The sequence below is a fragment of the Anolis carolinensis genome, chromosome 2 (genome assembly GCF_035594765.1).
Source record: "Anolis carolinensis isolate JA03-04 chromosome 2, rAnoCar3.1.pri, whole genome shotgun sequence".
Lineage (NCBI taxonomy): Eukaryota > Metazoa > Chordata > Lepidosauria > Squamata > Dactyloidae > Anolis > Anolis carolinensis.
The window spans coordinates 245196133-245215760 of NC_085842.1; the positions used below are offsets into that span (position 1 = coordinate 245196133).

Here is a 19628-nt window from a genome sequence, read left to right on the forward strand (position 1 = left end):
GAAGTAGGCTACTGAAACAAGTATTCATAATCACAACTTTGTTGGACTGAAATGCTCCCACTGTTTCTAGATGTAGTCGTTTCTGGAGAGCAGCACACACACCACACCTCCAGTTTCCTTGTTTCAAAAATGTTCTTATTATTTTTTCTTCTCCTTGATATTTAAATTAAACATAAATGCTAACTCTTGCCTTTTCTCCCTCTCTCCCTATAGAGCCACATAAGTGAATGCGAAGAAGAGGTCAAACTTATTAAAAACATGTTTCTTTCGTATCAAAATTATACTGAACTGTATGATAAAAACAAGCTTCTTACAAACAAGGTAAGATGTTTTGGAGTCTCAGTTGTGACAGATATATAGTTCCTGTGCTTTATCTGTTTAGTGAAAACTATTGCTGAGATGGCATGTTGATCACATTGGTAATTAATAAAAAGTACATTGTTTCATTTTTTGAGGCTGGATACTTTTGAAGATTTTTTCACCTTGAGGACCATACCTATTCCTATGTTGAATCCATTCCATGTTTATAATATTTTTAAAGTGCTTTTCAGTTTCTGTGCAAATTCCCAGTATATCACTATCTGAAATAAGCATTTGTGTGTGCAGTTTTATTAATTTCATTTAAAATGTCCAGGTTTCTTAGACAATTTTCTTTGTGACTTATTTCCCCCGCAGAAGCATTCTCAAATTAATTATGACTTCATTATAGAATGAGGTCTTGCACAAACCTGACATTGAGGCAAGCCCTATAAACTTTTATAAAATTCTTAGGAGATGAGTCTTTCTATGACTTTGAAGCCATTTTTCATGTGCCACTGAATGTCTTGGGGGAATATGACTAGTTTGCCTTTGAAAAACTCCCTTTGGATTTTCAGATTTGCATAGCATTTTATTAGCTGAATTAGTGTCAATTAGCAGCTTGTTTACATAGAATTAATCATGTTAATGAGATGGAAATGTAAGTGGTATGCTTCTAAATTCAGTCATTAACAATGGTTTTCTACACAATTTCCTGGTTTGCATATATCATTCTGCCTTATAGCAACCCCAAAGCAAACTTATCACAGTGTTTTCTGGGGCTGAGAGTGTACGACTTGGCCAAGATCACCCAATGGGTTTCCATGGCTGAGTGGGGCATCAAACCTTTCTTTCCATAGTTATAGAGAAGCACCACACTGGCTCTTTACAAAGATTTCCCATGATTATCTGAGAAGCAAATTTCCTTTTCTGTCATGAAGGATAACCTTTTTGTAAGAAAGCATTTAATCATAATTTATAACTGATAAGAGATACAGAGAGATTGCTTTTAATACAAGAATAGAATAGGTCTGAACTATGCATCCAGCAGACAAGAGTGGCCTTTTTTTAGCACATGGTAAAATACCTGTGCAGTCATGGGTGGTACCTGCCATGTTAATAGGATAATTCATTTTCACCACCTTTTAATTTAATCCAAACATGAGGCTGTTGAAGCCTCTTACTAGTCCTCCAAAACCTCACTTCCATCCCAAAAAACCCTCAAAACATTTTCTAACAATTCCTCCCAAACAATGAAGAAAGACTCTTCAGTACATGAAAGCAATAAAAAATACACATCCATAGGAACCCCAAATATCATGGCTGTGTGAAAGTGTAGCCCGTGGAGAAAGTTCTCATGCAGTTGTCCACTCCTGGTTTCAGCTTTAAAGGCTCTATTCAAGGTGCTGAACCTAATTTCAAAAATAAATTTGGTCCTTTGGATAGTCCATTCGAACTTTCAACATAAATCTAAAATGGATCCACTACCCTACTTAAGTGGAAACGTTGCCATGATACCTGGATGAGGATGGGCTTTTACTTCGACTACAGATTCAAAAGAAATATTCATACACTAGGGACCTTGAAATCTTGTGGATAGAGCAAAATAATGACATGCTGTTGTGTTTATAGTCTCTTTATTGGTTTTCAAAAGCATTGCTGAAATGAAAACCTAAACATAAGCATAAACATAAACTGGAACAATGGTAGTATTTCATAACAGCAAAAGTAAATTATTCCCTATTGTTACATCCTTAGACCATAATGGCTCATGGTTGCCATCTTACTGATGAAGAGCTGAAAATGTTTCACCTTAGAGGAGCTGCCATTGCACATTGCCCAAATTCAAATATATCGTAAGTAAACGAACATTGTGTATGTATTTTTACCTTCAGGTTACCTGCTGACTTACGGCAACCCCATTAATTTTATGTGGTGTTTTTAGGCGAGGAATATCAAAGGTGGTGTTGTTATGTCCTTCTCTGAAATGTAGCCTACAGCACCTAGCATTTTTTGATTGTCTCCCACCAAGGTCTAACCAGGGTTGGTGCTGGTTAGCTTCCACGATCAGATGGGATCTGGTACATTTAGGGCACATACTATAAATTGTATAGTAAATTATACATTAACATAATTTTATGTATTTATATAAGTGAATCAGTTTATTTAAAACTGTGTGCCAGACAGTACAGATTGAATGTATTTTATCTGAAATGCTTGGGATTAGAAGTGTTTTGGATTTCAGATTTTTGAATATCTGTATTTGCATATATGTACAGATTCTTTTACCATGCCATACAGGTTGAATGTCCCTTATACATAATTGAATAAGTTGAACCACATGTGTTTTGGAATACCTGTATTTGCATATATGTAGATAATGAGATATCTTGGAGATGGCACCCAAGTCTGTTCCATATGCACCTTATAATCATGGCTGGGAAATAATTTTATATACAATATTTTAATAATTTTGTGCACTAAACAAATTTTGTGTACATTGAATCACCAGAAAGCAAAGGAGCCAATCTCTCAGCCCCCCCCCCCCCCCCCCCCCGCATGGACATGATTTATAGATAAGGGATGCTAAACCTGACCTGTCTTTTCTTTTGTGTTTTAAAGTTTCCTCTGTTTCATTATGGATAGTTTGAAAGTTGAGACAATTTTGAGTTGCTGTGTAGTGGCAAAAAGAGAGGAAAAATAATAGAGCTTCAAATAGTGGACATTTGGGAAGAACACAAGTACAGAGATTATAATAATCACGTTAGTATTTTGTTTCCCAAAGAATAGGACATATGTGTGACATTTAAATGAAGCTGCTTTTTGTGGTTTTTCTGTCTCACAGGCCTATAGTCTCTGTCACTTGTTCCATGCTCTATGGGGTTTCGGCAAAAACCCTGCCTCCAATCTTAGTTTCTTTCCATCTACTTTGTAAGGATGGGTGAAGAGGCAGAGTTTTGTTAAAACTCAACTGTAGAAAGTTCCAAAGATATATCTATTCAGGCACAAGATCCATAAGTCTGATTTCACAAAAGAGCACTCAGATTGGAGTCAAAATGCAAGCACTGTGTTGGACAGTGCCTTTAGTGTGGTCAGAGAGGACCAACACTGATGTGGGGAAGTAAACAGGAAAAGAAGAAGGCAACAGAATTAGTTACAGGTGTAAGGCTGAGCAAAAACTCAGGAAATCATTTTAAAGCTTTTGTTTAGGGAATGATTTTCTCTTAAGAATAAAAGCAGAATGAAAGGGTTTCTTGTGTTCTAGAGGTCGCACTTGCAGATTCTTGGCATAAATCCTATATTTAACAAATATTCATGGCATAAAGTTTAATTGGGGAAATAATTTGGATAGTTTGAGTAAGTTAAGAATTAGACAGGAGGAAGGTTTCTGCATATTATGGAAGTGCCATGGACCTGTCACCTGTTGCATATATCAAAAGAGAACAGTGTTTTATTGGCCTGCAGCTTCCACTTTCTATTTGAAAATGCTCTTGATCGGGAAACATAGAAGTTCCTAGGCAATCTATAAAGTGAACATGTAAGATGAAAGGGAGGATGGGCTCCTTGGTAACAAGTTACAACTTCTTTCTTGCCTATTTGTAAGCATCATTCTATGAATGTATTATAAATGTTGCACAGTATTTGGGGGGGAAATTGTTATCCTTTCCTTTTCTCTTCTTCCAATCCAGACTATGTAGTGGCCTCTTTAATGCAAAAAAGGTTCTGAAACATGATGTGAAACTTGGTCTTGGCACAGGTTAGTAATTTATTTCATAACTTTTAAGCACAAAATACTTTTTTAAAAGACTGAAAAAGGATGAGCAACATTTATGTTCACATGATACTATATCAACCGACAATTGCTTTTTGCTCCAAATGTTTCCAAAAAGCATTCAAAATGCAGAGGACTTTCCTACCACTCTTTGAAGCTTGGGAACCATTAGAGATGAAAAATAAGTTTTGCAATTTTTTTCCAAAATAATTTTTGACCCTAAGTAATCCAAAAATGACCTCTGGGGTGTGGGGGGTCAATTTCCACCACAAATTCACACCTCCTTAAACTAATTTCGGCCCAGGAGAGGCCTTTCATCTGCTTCTGCTCAAAAGGGAGGTTCAAGACTAGGCTTGGGTCCAGATCAGTTTGATCGAAAGTGATTTGTAATATTAGGTGGTCTGTTTCTTGTAATCCCCAAAAACAGAATGGGGAGGAGGGAACCAAAAAGCTGCGCAAGACAGATTGAGAGAGCCGAATTTATCAGCTACTGGAGAGGATGGAGTTCAGCCTGCAATATATCTGCTGCGGGGCTTCTCGAGAATATATTTGAGGCAGGGGTCTGCCGTGGGGCTCCAAGAGCAAATGGGATGACCTGCAGCGTCTTTTCTCCCTCTCCGACAGTGATTCTTTTTGGAAACGTTCTCTAGGCACCTCCTCCAGTGAGGGCCCTACTGGGAACTCGCTTAGCCAGCAGCACTTGCATGGGACGAACATTGAAAAGTCTCTGAGTTTTCAATGTTGGGAGTTGAAGTTTCTCTCTCTCTGTTTCTCAGCCAATAAAAGGCCTGGTTGTGTCCATGCTCTGATTGGCTGAAAATGGACACAACCAGTGACTACAATTCCCAGAACGCTCTCTTGCGGTTTGTCTTATTTTAAAAAATGTTATGGTAAAAACTTAAAATAATTCTAAAAAATCAGTAGATTGGTGTATTGTTCCAAAATTTGTCAGGTCGGCAGTTGTAAATGGGGTCTAAAGCTGAGGTAGGTTTCATGCAGATAGGCCTTAAAATGACTGAGGATTGAGCCTTTATAGTTTCCCATTGTAGCCAATGGGCCAAATCTTTGCCAAATGGAAAAGGCAACACTCCTCCCAATTTGAGTAACTTCTCGGTAAACAGAATGAGTGGCTAGCTGAAAATGGACTCCGAAACAGCATGCCTTTTGACTGAAGTGCACAAGCCTATTCAGGACCTTTCTGTGCCTCTAGAGAATGGACTGCTAGGAATATTAGTTAAAAACAATGGGATATGAAAACTTTTGAGTGCTTCCTATTGGGCACTAACTTTAATCCACATGAAACAATCTGAAATGTAATTAAACATGTTAATAAACAGATTGAAAATCAGAGGTTGAAGAAGTAACCTTTAAAAGCTATGTTTAGAAAAAAATCAGCACCCAAAGTTAAAATTCCCAGTGATAGCATACTGGGATTAAGAGAGCATAGGCACCTGTTGGTAGATGTGTTTCCCATCAAAATAAATATGCCTGTTTATTGGCCTAAAATAATCAATGAAGGAGACTAATGGCTTATCAATTGGGGAAAGGATACCAAATTGAGGGCTAGCTGAATTATTGTGTTTTCAGGGAATTTAAATGCCTGGCAGTGCGGCTGATGTCCAGGTGTGCTTGCTTCCCTCATAAAGCAGAAGCCCCAAACCAAAGGTGTCCTTCTCCAGCTATAGAAATCTATCCAGGAGGTACAGTAGTTGGCAGAAGGATTCCTCATAGAAGGAAAGTGCTTCAGTAACATATCACTGTGATTATAATAAGCCTTGATTGCTTACTAACCTGTATATTTGATGAAAGTCATGTTTCGCCCAGTAAATATTTTCTTGTTCACTAATTTTAAATATTATGTTCTATTATAGATGTTGCTGGTGGGTACTCATCATCCATGCTTGATGCTATCAGAAAGGCAATTATGGTTTCTAATATTCTTCATATAACTCGAGAAAATGAAGGAGGCTTAACTCTGAAGGAAGTTTTTCGACTAGCAACCCTTGGAGGAAGTAAAGGTAATGAAACTCTTTAAAAAATATTTACCGCTTCGTTGTTGTTTACTCAAGAAACTTCTTATACAAAACTTGAGCTAAAATAACTACAGTAGAGTCTCACTTATCCAACGTAAACGGGCCGGCAGAACGTTGGATAAGCGAATATGTTGGATAATAAGGAGAGATTAAGGAGAAGCCTATTAAACATCAAATTAGGTTATGATTTTACAAATTAAGCACCAAAACATCATGTTATACAACAAATTTGACAGAAAAAGTAGTTCAATACGCAGTAATGCTATGTAGTAATTACTGTATTTATGAATTTAGCACCAAAATATCACGATGTATTGAAAACATTGACTACAAAAATGCGTTGGATAATCCAGAACGTTGGATAAGCGAGTGTTGGATAAGTGAGACTCTACTGTATATACGAGATATACTTGCAGTCATCTTAAATAATGAAATTTCCTTATGGTTGTCTGAGGACCTGAAGATCTGATTATTGGAATCAGCTCCAAATAAATTTTCCATTTTTGAGAGAAGACTTCAGATGCTTGCTGATAGCATCTCTATTTTACGGTGGGAAATAATCACAAGCTGTTGTTGGCTTCAGGACATTTTCTGACTCTGGTGAGAAGTCCATGACATTGAGGAAAGGAATAGTGTTTAGGGTCAGTTGGGGTATAATCTACAATTCTTGATTCCCAATAAGAATTACATTGTTGTCTACCCATCCACAAACATTTACTGTCAACCAGAGGACATCGTTGCTGTATTACTCTATCATTCTTCAACAAAAAATAGATTTTTTTTCAAAACCCCAATAACTTATGGTATTGGGATATTGAAGTACTTCAATCACAAATAGGAACAGATTTATTGGCACACTTTTACTGCATTTTTAAAAATTGTTTTAAGAAAGCCTGTGTAGGACCTAGCAAATGGCCTAAATTTGAGGAAATTATTTATGATTGTTCAAGTGACAACGCTATAAAATGTCTATATCTTATGGTCTCATTCTGTGTCGGTTTTGCAATGAAATGTGAGTCTTATGGAATAAATTGTCCCAAGGGCTTTTGGAATAATGCAATAAAATATTTTCTATACAGATGCCCAGTTTAGTTCTTTTTCTTTTTCTTTTCTTTGTCTGTTCTTTTTCTTCTGAGTCATTTTGATACACTGTTGGTCTCATATCACCCTCTTGTGTTTTAAATGGAAATTGCATCAAAGATATCATTGAATATACCACTAGGGTTGGGATTTAACAAAATGTGAATCTTTGCTCAGCCATGGAAACATACTAGATGACCTTGGCTAAGTCACACTCTCTCAGCCTCAGAGAAAGGCAAAATTGAAGAATTTTGACAAGAAAACCATGTTATACATTCACTTTAGGGTCACCATAACCCAGAAATGCACACAACCAACAACAATAATTGCTCTTCACAGGAGTGTGCAATCCTGGTTCTTTATTATTACTTGATTGTCATGCTTTCTGGAAATTAAGGCATTTCCATGTGTTTTAGGGTTGTTCTCAAAGTGAGTCTCCATAAATAACTTTGCTATACAGTATTCTGCTTTCAACTGTTCAGAATGAAACATTATGCATTGTGGTGTGGTGATAACATAAATACAAGAAAAGTTTGTAAATAGCCTGTTTGGTTTTTTAAAGTTGCCTTACAGAATTTCATACTTGCATCTGCTTGAATCATAGTTTTATTAGCATATAGAATTTGGGTCTCTGAAAGAAAAAATAATAATATTGTTTATTATTTGATTTTGTTTCGCAGCTCTAGGACTAGATACTATAACTGGAAACTTTGAGGTTGGCAAAGAATTTGATGCACTGCTAATCAACTCCAAAGCTTCCGATAGTCCTTTTGATTTGTTTGCTGCTGATGCTTCTGAGGTAATTGTATAACGAATCACGGAAAAAACTTGCTTATATTTAGAGGAGCCACCTCTGTCCGTGCCTTTTAAAAAGCTGTCTTTGGCTGTTTCATGCTACTATTCAAGATAGAGAAAGCAGTAACATAAATAAGGAGAGTCTTGACTTTGTTGGTGGGATAATAATCTCATTAAATTAGAAAAGAGAAAAGGAATACAGTACTTTGTTTCAGGAGATATTTAGCATGGAGAAATTAAATGAACTCAAAATATTCCTATGGGAAATTTATGATAAAATCAGTACAATGTTATACACATATTCTTCCCAAACTTAGAATTGCCTTTTGGTTAATAGTCCTTACTTTGGGAAGTAAAGGAGCAGAAGTGATAGAACATAATGTCAATGGAAAATAACAATATCCACTGAAAAGTATTTGTAGCAAAAGGTTATTTATTGCAATGTTACAACAATCAGAAATGCTGATAATTAAAACTGAGAAGTAAGTCAAATAGCCATCTTTGAACTTTTGTTTTTAAAATATTGATTTGCTTAGTGGTTTAGACTACTGTTAGTGACTTGTTGGCTTATTTTATTAGCAAGGAGGATCAAGTTTTTTAATCTTTGCTTTTTTTCTCATACTTTTAGGACATTATCCAGAAATTCCTGTATCTGGGTATGTATCAATACTTGTTAAGTAAATATTTTGATATGATTTCAAAACATCTGTCTCCTATAAATACATGAATCATAATATCACAGAATTATAGAGTTGGCATCAGGTCCAAACCCCAAGCAGAGAGTGGCGCAGACTCTTTTTAAAGACATCCAAAATCAATCCCATCCACTCCCAGGGAATTGGTTCCGTTGTTGAACTGCTGTCACTGTCAAGACATTCCCTTTAATGTTCAATCAAAATCTACCTTTCTGTGATTTGAAGCCATTAGATCATGTTCTGCCCTCTAAAGGAGCAGAGAACAAGCCTGCACCCTCCTCTTCATGGAAGCTCTTGAAGTATTTAAAGAGTGCAATCAAATCATCCCTCAATTTTCTCTTCACCAAGATGAATGTGCCCCCCTCCTTCAATCTCACATGGGTTTTTTTGTCATACCTCTTATCCTCACTGCTTTTCTCTGAATCAACTCCAACTGTACCCACTCCAACTATATTTTTCTTAAAATACGGCACTTAGAAGTGAGAGCGGTTCTCCAGAAGAAACCCGTCTAGCATAGAATATACCCTGTTTCCCCTAAAATAAGACATCCCCAGAAAATAAGACCTAGTATAGGTTTTGCTGAATTGCTAAATATAAGGCCTCCCCCGAAAGTAAGACCTAGCAAAGTTTTTGTTTGGAAGCATGCCCAACAAACAGAACACCAAAGCATGCAGGATCGGTAAATGTACTTACCATAAAGTGTTGTACATGGAAATATTGGTAGTAACAAGAAATTCTTGATAGGATTCACAGTTTGTCTGGCTATGCTGGTTTATGATGACAACTACTGTACAGTATATAATAAATGTTCATTTTGTTGTTCTACAATAAATGTGAATTCTTCTTCATGGAAAAATAAGACATCCCCTGAAAATAAGACCTAGAGCATCTTTGGGAGCAAAAATTAATATAAGACACTGTCTTATTTTCTGGGAAACACGGTAGTAGAACTATTCTTTCCCTCAAGTTGGAAGCTAATCATCCAGACCAAGATAGCATTTGGCTTCTTTGCTGTAGCATCATACTGTTCGTTCATATTCAGTTTATAAGTGCCTCATATGTAATAGTTCCTAGCCATTCTATAGATCTGCACTTGGGGCTTTTTGTGGCCTAAATAAAGACATCTGTTGAATTTCATTTTATTAATTTCAGGATGGTTTTCTAGGTTATTAAGGTCTTTTTGAATTATTTTCCTAACTTCCTGTGTTTTAGCTACCCCTATCATCTGCAAATTTGATAAGGATCGCCTCCCATCATATAAATTATTAATAAAAATACTTTTTCATATCTGGACCAACTTGAGAAACTTCAAGTTGCTTCTGGTGTGAGAGAATTGGCTGTCTGCAAGGACGTTGCCCAGGGGACGCCCAAATGTTTGATGTTTTACCATCCTGTGGGAGGCTTCTCTCATGTCCCCACATGGGAAGCTGAAGCTGACAGACAGGAGATAACCCCGCTCCCCAGATTCGAACTGCTGACCTTTCAGTCAGCAGTCCTGCTGGCATAAGAGTTTTAACCCATTGTGCCATCGGGGGTTCAATAAAAATACTGAAGACTATTAGCCCTAGGATAGGACCATGTAGAACTCCACTTCTAAATCCTTCCAATTTGAAGCAGAGCCATTGATTGCAATTCTTTGAGCACATTTCCAACTAATTATGGCACAAGTATTTCTGAACGTATGTCAGCAGGTCCCTTCAATACTCTGAGATACAGTTCATTTAAGTCTGAAGATAATAATAATAATAATAATAATAATAATAATAATAATAATAATAATAATAATAATAATAATACAAAATCCAACCTATATATCTTGTTTGCTGTGTCATATTCTTTCTTTGTGTCAATAATAATAGCAACAACTTGATTCTTATATCCTGCCTCATCTCCCCAAGGGGACTTGGAGCAGCTTACATTGGGACCAAGCCCAGTAAACGAGCAATAAAAATATATTATCATAAAATACTTTGCAGTTACAATGGATAATTAACACATAAAACCATGTAAAACATCATGGAAACATAACTCAACAACCACCCAATAACTGAGTGTCATGGCATGTTCAGAGCTGGAGGCAGAGCAATAATAGGGCATGTACAATATACTACAAGGCCATTGGTATAAGGGGCTGGTAATAAATTGCAGAGGCCAGGTATTAAGTTAGGGATAAAGAAGGGCCAAGTAATTTAGATTATCTAGGTGATTCTTGACAAACTTCTCATCAATCTTTATTTACAACCCAATTCCTTAGTGAGGTTTCTGTTGATATATGGGAGCATAGTTCTCTAGTTACACATGAAATTGTTTGTCCATAGCTGTGGACTATAAGGATCAGTGCAGGCATATACTTGCTCATGGATAGGTTGGTCAGTGGTCTTCACTGCATTTGAGAAAGCTGACTTTACCCATGAGGGTGCCAATGAAAGTCTAAGGGCCCTTCCACACAGCCATATAACCCAGAATATTAAGGTGGAAAATTGCACAATATCTGCTTTGAACTGGGTTATCTGAGTCCACACTGCCATATAATCCAGTTCAAAGCAGATAATGTGGGATTTTATTCAGCTGTGTGGAAGGGGCGTAAAGAGTTGAGATACTGGGCCCCAGTAATGATGGCCAGTGAATGATTAGATCCTAAATTTATTTAACAATATGTGTCCCAATTTTCTCCCAATATGAGATCCAAAACAGCTTGGGTGTAAAGACAAAATTCGGCTTTCAAACCCTCCTATTAATGATTAAGAAGCTTTGAAACAATTAAATAAGCCACCCGATTAAAACCAGAACTAACAGATCTGCAGAGAGGCATACAACACTCAAATGTGCTAGCAATTTTCTTCTCTTTGTTGCTGTATTTTAAATATTTTTAAATTGTCTTAAACATGCAGTGTTTTTGGTTATTTTTTTAAACTGTGTTCAATGGTAATTTATTTTGATCTATGTTATGAACTTTGAGATCACAACAGCCACAGTATGCATAAAAATTAAAAGGCAATGAATAGAAAGTTTTGCATCTTTTTCCCACCAGAAATATTAATGGTATAAACAAAATCTAGGTGTCCAATCCCAGTTCTGAGAACTTGGAAACATTTGAATCTATACTTAATTCAGTGACAGTATAGTCACGCATAGCTTTAGGAAAGGCCATTATCAAGACTCATACAGGATCATATGACAAATCAACAATTTCTTTCATCTTTTTGATTTCAGGTGACGACAGGAATATTGAAGAGGTTTATGTGGCTGGCAAGCTGGTGGTTCCATTTTCAAGTTCTGTATAAAATGAATACCATTTTTTCTCAAAAAAAAATGCTCTGTTGGTAATTCTGTAGCTTGAAAGAAGTTGGTGAAAAATGCGGTGCCTTGTTGTGATGCTATGCTCACTGCTTAGTTTGTTTCTGATTTTCAGGAAAAAGATTGCAGATCTCATCAGTATTATGCCAAAAATGTTTCTGATTTGTACAAGAAAAAGAAGCAACAGTGTCTAAAGTAAAAGAAAAAAAGTACTGTGCAAAGAATGTATAGATACAATACACAGGGTATACATTTCCCCCCTTGAGCTTTACTTTACGATGTTTCTGCCACAACATTTTGGAAAACGTATTTCATAGTTATGAATCCACTGAGGATTGCAAGCCCTGATGGAGATCTAAAGCACTTTTGTGTTGTGTGAGTGTTGTTGATGTCCCCACCCAGTCCTTATTTGACCCTTATCTGCATAGAGGTTATGTGATACCCCATTGGGACTACAGTCCTTTGATTATCTATCACTTTTGATAAATATGGCTTCAGTATTGTTGTTAGTAAAAGTGAAACCTTTTGGATGACAACAAGTACTCAGGGATTAATAAGGGAAGGGAAGAAAGGGAAACCAGAGAATATACAGCAGTGATGTAGTATTATCCCTGTCCTTATAACAATTTCTTGCACTTTCATAACATTTGTTTCATTCCTCCTAGGAGGTTGAAAGGCCAGCATAAAAATCGTATTCTGTTGGACTACTTTTTTTTTGACAAGCACTGCTAACTGTGGATTTAAGCACTGCCATATTCTTAGCAATGCTCGTGAATGTAAATGTTGCTTCAATAAATATTCACAGCAGAAAATACATTTATACAGTGCTGAGTTTCAACATGGCTTTTGATCTAAGTACTTGCTTCATTCTAATCTGGAGCAGTAGACCAAAGCTGGTTGTGAGGCCAGTGGGGAGAAGTCTTTCCTAAACAACAGATTTTATGTATCATTAAAAGACAGCATGTAGTAAGCTATTTACAATACCATTGTCCCCATGGGAGTTTGATAATAGTATTTCAGGCATACAATATTTTGGGCTATTTTTGACGCAGTTTCAAGGCATACTGCGCAGCCTAGGACCAATTTAATGAGCACTTACAGTAGAAAAGCTGTTGTGAACAAGATATGTTTACTAGAGCAGTGGTACACTTAAAAATAAATTTAGCTGTAAAATGTGTGGGATGATAACACGGTGTTGCTTTACTAGTGTTCACCTGAATTAAGTTTGAAGGACCAAATTAGATGTCTCTTCAGCCTAATGTTTAACTCTTTACTACATTTCTGCTTTGCAAACTCTTTCCCCATGGGAGTTTCAAATACTTATTTTCTTCAATTTAAACACACAGAAGGAAAGCAGCTGGAGAGGGAAAGATCTGGAGCATGCAAGTAACCAGGTGGAAACAGAAAATGTTTTAGCTTGCTGCTTTGAATGGTCTCTCTGGAAATAGCTTTTCTAGATTCAAGAGTCTCAGGATAATGATGTCTGCATTTGCATGCAGCATCTAATTGAGCACAAGAGCTGTGCTTTCGGAAATAATTAAGTAGCATGCTAATTGATTTTACTTGCCCTTTACAACTCATTCTGATAGTTACCATGGTTCTTTGTGAGGAGGGGAACCAATTCATAGCAAAAAGAGAAGGTCCACTCTTCTAATTTGAAACTGAACCAGTGCTGTGGGTCCAAATGTATTTCTTCTAGTATTAAAAAATGTAAACCATTGTATAAAACTCAATTATTTTATGCTATTAGATTTTTAAAACATAACTCTTTAAGAGATAGGAGGCATCTTTCTTAAAGCAGACCAGTCTTCGCTGTGCTCCACTTCTCCCCTCCCAATCTTATTACTCTTAATTGCAGAAGTCCAACATGTTTGAAAGCCAAGGTTGCTATTAAGGAGAAATAACAGGAAAAACAAAATGGTGATATCTTGAATTTTCAGTATTTCTAATGATTAAATTAATTTTAAAAATTACTTTGTCAGGCTCATGAAGCAGGATTTTGGGAGAGAAATGTTAATGCTTCGTAGGAGACCGGCCATAGAAATATCTATTGCTCCATCACTGAACCGAAATAATAAGGGGGAATTTATGTGTTTCCCCCCTCTTTTTCCAATTTCCACCTGCATTAGGAGCTCAAAGGACAATTTCTCTCCACCTCCTTTACCCCCATTTCTCTACACTTTTGCTACATTTCAGAGATTTTTTTTATGTTAGGAGTGACTTGAGAAACTGCAAGTTGCTTCTGGTGTGAGAGAATTGGCCATCTGCAAGGACATTGCCCAGGGGATGCCCAGATGTTTTAACATCCTATGGGAGGCTTCTCTCATGTCCCTGCATGGGAAGCTGGAGTTGACAGACGGGAGCTCACCCCGCTCCCCGGATTCGAACCACTGACCTTTCGGTCAGCAATCCTCCTGGCATGAGTGTTTGATCTGTTGCAATACCAAGGGCTCCATTTCAGGGATGAAAGGCAATGGATGACAACCAGATGTAGTGCTACGTCGAGGGGAGAGCTCTGTGGCACTTCATCCCTGAAATGCCTTAGAAGTGCGTGGAAACAGGGGAGGACTTGCATCTGATAAGGTCCTAAGAGAAAAGGAGGTGATGCCTGAAGGTTTTTAATACTAAAAATGAAAGGAATAATTAAATAACATATGTTGTTTTCATCTCCAATGAGAAGTCAACCTTTTAGATGGGGGGAAAAAGGTGGGCTCAGGTGGTAGTTTTTGTAATGGGGGTCAGATAGCACTATTTTTTGTCTTTCTGCTTACCTTTGTCCTGTTGTGCTTTGTGGTGTTGTCATATATATTCTATATTTTCAGATATGAATGTGTTTACATATTTATTATATTTGATAAAAACATTTTAAAAGCCCAACTGAGCAGGTATCTTTACACAGAATCTCACATTTTAATTTCAGTTAACTCTCCCCCCTCACTGTATAATGAAGATGAGACTAATGCTATTGTCCTAGCTTTTTCATTGTGATATTAGGGGAAATTCTCTGTATTGTTATTGGATACTACGGCCACACTCCAGGAAGTGCAAATGTACACTTCTAAGGCTAGGGATGTCAATAATATTTGAAGATTTGAAGAGGGAAATGAGAAAAGGGCTTCTCAATAGTCTAAGGCTCCATGTACAGTGGCATATAATAGAGCTTGAATTTGCATTATATGGTTAGTGTGAACTCATATAATGCAGTTCAATGTAGTTAAATTGTGTTATATCAATCTAATTGATCATATGGTGTAGTTTCAAACTGCATTATATGGCAGTGTAGAAGGGGCCTAAAATCTCTGACAAGATGCACCCATACTGTAGAATTAATGTAATTTGACACACTTAATGCTATGGAATCCTGGGATTTGTGGTCTGGTAAGACTTAGGGCCTCTTAACCCATGAGTTGCAGAAAGCAGGGGGGTCATCTTCTTAGTGCAGAATATTATCCTGCTGTATTTTAAAAAACATTGTTTCATTTTACAAGTCCCACCAGACAATTTATGTTTTCAACCCTTTCTCCCATTTTTCCACATTCTGAACCATCACATGAGTGAATACAGTCCCTGCCCACTCTATTTTTCTTTTTTTAAAAATTAGGGTAAACTTCAAAATAGCGAAATCTGATATATAGCAGAAGAAAATACAATGATACCAAAGTGCTGATATCTTATAATTATGCCATTTCTTTATATAGCATTAAATTTTAAAAAAATTACCATTCCAGTCTCATGTGGAAGGAATTGGGAAAAGAAGTGGAGCATCAATGCTCAGTAGGAGAGCGGACATAGGAATGTCCATTCCTCTATGTTACTGAAATGAATCGATATGGGCGAATCTGACAGATCTTATCCCATATGTAAGGAAGCACTTTTTCCCATTTCCAAGTGCATCAGGAGCTCAAATGGTGATTTCTCCTCTACTCCTGTGTCCCAGCCCCCATCTTCTCCACACTTCTAATACAGTTCATTGACAAAATACTACGGACAACAGCCGGAAGCTGTTTAGCATTGTGTGAAGGGCTCCACGGAACTTCATCTATGAAATGTTTTATATATGTGTAGAAACAGGTTGTGTGTGTGTGTGGAGTGAGTATGATGAAGTCCTTTGTAAAACCACAACTCCAAAGAACCATGGCAATTAAAGTGGTGTCAGGCTGCATTAGTTCTATAGTGTAGATATACCCAAGGAGAATCTTTCTTAAGTCTCTCTCTTAGCTTTTCCCTCACTCCTCAAATCAAGGACTACTTCTATGTCATTAGCCCAGTATCACCTTTTTTTTCCTTTCCCCTTAAAGCAGGAGGGAGTAACATGTTGAGGAAGATCACTGAGGGCTATGTTCTTATAACTGGCATACAACAATGACTTTTGCATTTGTATGAACCAGTTATAAGGTCACAGGGAGCAAGGACACTTCTCTTTGATAGGCTGCTCCTCCACCACATGTTGTGAGATGCCAATCTCTATAATCTTCACCTGGCTTCTTTCTTTCTAATGTGGTGCTAAGGGCAGGGTGGACCTGAGAGGAGCATGGAAGAAGAATACAAACTTCACTCCTTTCCTCCCAATTTCTTGATGTTGTGAAAATGGTGAACAGGAGGAGTTGAGAGAGGATAGTGTAAGGCTTTAGCTTTCCTATTCTGGAAGGCTATAGCCTGCTCAGCCTCAATCAACTTCCCCTTTGTCCTGCTCAAAGATTCTCCCACGAGATTCTTTAAATTGAATACTTTTTGAAGACCTCTAGAAGTGGGGAGGAAACATACTGAATTATTCATTCTGTCTTGTGGGAATAAATAATTTAACTCAGCACATCCCTAGCTTGGATAGAGCATGTTTGTAGGGATGCCTTGCAACCTTTCCCATTTTTCATATACATTTTTAGAATAACTACTCTTTGACAATCCTCAGTAGAAAAAAGGAGTGTTCTTCAGTACCGTTCATAATTGTGTAGGCAAAGCAGAAGACACGGACACTATTAGTCACAAGACACAGCCAAGGGAATTGTACTGATGTAGCCAAGGATCTGTCACTAAACACCTTAAATGGGGACCAAAGCCTTAGGAAATATAAATGATTAGAACTCTGTTGTTTTAAATGTTGATACAGGATGTGTCTCCCCATTTTCATCCTCGCAACTTACATTCAATGTCAGCATGTAATTTAGACCAAAAGGAAAAAAGAAAAATTATGGAAATATAGCTTATTGAAAAAGCTTCAATGTGCACTTTGTCAAAATGAGCACTTTTTATATATAAATGGAGTTGATTTAAACTGTGTTTATCCTGCTGTGCTTTTCACCTTATCTTTGAGTAATAAAACTCAATATATTCATTTGAATGATTCCTCTATGGCAAATAGAATTCTGCACTTTAAAAATGGTTCCATGACTTGCTGTCCATGGTCTGTTGTACAGTAGAGTCTCGCTTATCCAACATAAACGGGCCGGCAGAATGTTGGATAAGCGAAAATATTGGATAATAAGGAGGGATTAAGGAAAAACCTATTAAATGTCAAATTAAGTTATGATTTTACAAATTAAGCATCAAAACATCATGTTTTACAACAAATTGACAGAAAAATTAGTTCAATACACCGTAATGCTATATAGTAATTACTGTATTTACGAATTTAGCACAAAAAGATGGCAATATATTGAAAACATTGACTATAAAAACACTGACTACTAAAAGGCAGACTGCGTTGGATAATACAGAACGTTGGATAAGTGAAGGTTGGATAAGTGAGACTCTACTGTATTTGCAAACAGGTGGCTTAGGAAACTCAGAAGTGGGGCTGCACTTTACTTGCTTTTACCAAATACTTTTCTAGTGCACTGACCCTATATATTTTTTGCTGCTGCTTACCAAGATGAAATATAAAAATATAGCATTCTGTATTGCATTTGCAGATTCAAAACCTACAGTTACTGATCCATAACTGTCCTGTATTCAACAGGACTATGTATTTGTGTTGTGGCAGTATTACTACAATCATGAATGTCCTCCTCCAAACTGTTTCAATAGCCAGCAATTCCATCAAGTAATGGTGAATGTGGTGCAGTAAGATGCCATTTCCAGCTCTTCTTTCCAGTGAATGAGGCTGTGTCCATCAGCAGCAAGACTCCTGTAGCAATTCCTCATTGAGATTCACTTGTTGGTGAGAGGAAGCTGGAACAGTCATCTTCATCACTAGACGATCAGACCTCCACCACGCCATCAGCTGGCTGTAAAGGTAAATTTGGAATGGTTAGCAGATGCTACATAGATACACATTCATAAGTCAGTAAGCAATGCAGGAAATCAACAATAGTCCTTCAGTCTCTTGATTGACAACAAAAATGTAGCTCACTAGTTTGTGGAAAAATAACTGAAACTGCCAATGGAAACAGGTGAAATATAGTGTATTAACCCAGATTCAGCTGCAATATTTGTTTAATGCAAACCACAACACCCAGGTATTCATATATGCCACATGCCTGGAGCTGGAAAGTCAGAATGACTGTTTTCCCACCAACAGAGACTTGCCTGGAATAAGAGTGCAATATGAATACTACAATTTTTTCTTCTTCCCAGGAGACAGTAGCCATTTTGATTTTGTGCAATTTCCCCTTCACATATATTGGTTTCCAGCATGAAGGAATCTCACTTAATTAGTATTAACCCAGCTTGCCTAATTTGACTAGTTTTGGAGCCAGTGATGGGGAAAAACAATACCAAGAGCACGGTGATTTTAACTTTTTATGTATTCAAATCAACTCATGTATACATGCAATTGCTGTTCTGTTTGTGCTGCTAATAGATTTGGAAGGCTGCTGGGATCTTGATGTTGCTAGCCCTGGGGAATGGAGCATTCTGGACCATTCTCATAATGATGTGCTGCAATTAATGCTGATGTGAAAAGTGCTTTGATTTCATTTTATAAAAGGGAAAAGTCACTTTGAAAAAAAAGCATCTTGAAAGAATCTTGCCTTGACTCAATTTTCTTCTGATTTCATACTTCCAAGATGAGAAATGCATCTGGAATAGTGACTTTTGCTCTGTGTTCCAACTGCTATGTTGTCATTTATGTTAAATGAACACCATTTTGCTGATGAAATAAAATGAAGAGATGATGTTTACATTAGTTAGCCTCCGACTGTTTCATTGGGGAAAGACAAGAAATGTTGGCAATATGTATCTTCAAGGTTTGGAAACTCTGACAAGGAACAGTCTAAAGGTATGAGAATCTTCAGAGTTCAGCATTTAACTCCGTTTGAAAAAATTACACGTGCTCTTTTTTTGATAAAGAAGATATGTTCTGCACAGAAAACAAAATGTTGTTCCTTACACAGAAAATACTATTCTAAAAAGGTCTAGAAATGTGAATAGACTCTGAAAATTGCAATTTTCAAATAACTTCCTTCATCAAGGAGAGAAATTGTAAAATTATGTTTTCCTCCAAGAATGAATATTGAATCTCTTAAGATCCAGAAACAGAGTAGGTAAACCCTTAATCGCTAGGAATTCTACTTTCGGCATAGCTGTTTGCTGCTTTGAGCATTATTGAGAGACATTCTTAAAACTTTGGTTTCTGTACATAGAAAGCTATGCTGCTTTTGAGAGTACCATCTCCTAACAAATTTCTGAGTAGGAATTTCTTGTTCTCAAGTGTTGTTGTAT

General features: G+C 36.9%; 1 protein-coding gene across 1 annotated transcript in view; it reads left to right on the top strand.

Moving 5' to 3' along the window:
- The window catches only part of gda (guanine deaminase), a 49207-nt gene extending 30115 nt beyond the window's left edge, over nucleotides 1–19092 (top strand). The window contains exons 8-14 of the mRNA XM_003216538.4: nucleotides 214–321; nucleotides 2056–2153; nucleotides 3987–4054; nucleotides 5941–6087; nucleotides 7863–7981; nucleotides 8606–8633; nucleotides 11886–19092. Of these exons, the coding sequence (XP_003216586.2) occupies nucleotides 214–321; nucleotides 2056–2153; nucleotides 3987–4054; nucleotides 5941–6087; nucleotides 7863–7981; nucleotides 8606–8633; nucleotides 11886–11956 (639 nt within the window). The 3' untranslated portion in view covers nucleotides 11957–19092. The remainder of the gene's footprint in view (nucleotides 1–213; nucleotides 322–2055; nucleotides 2154–3986; nucleotides 4055–5940; nucleotides 6088–7862; nucleotides 7982–8605; nucleotides 8634–11885) is intronic.
- Nucleotides 19093–19628: the final 536 nt, after the last annotated feature.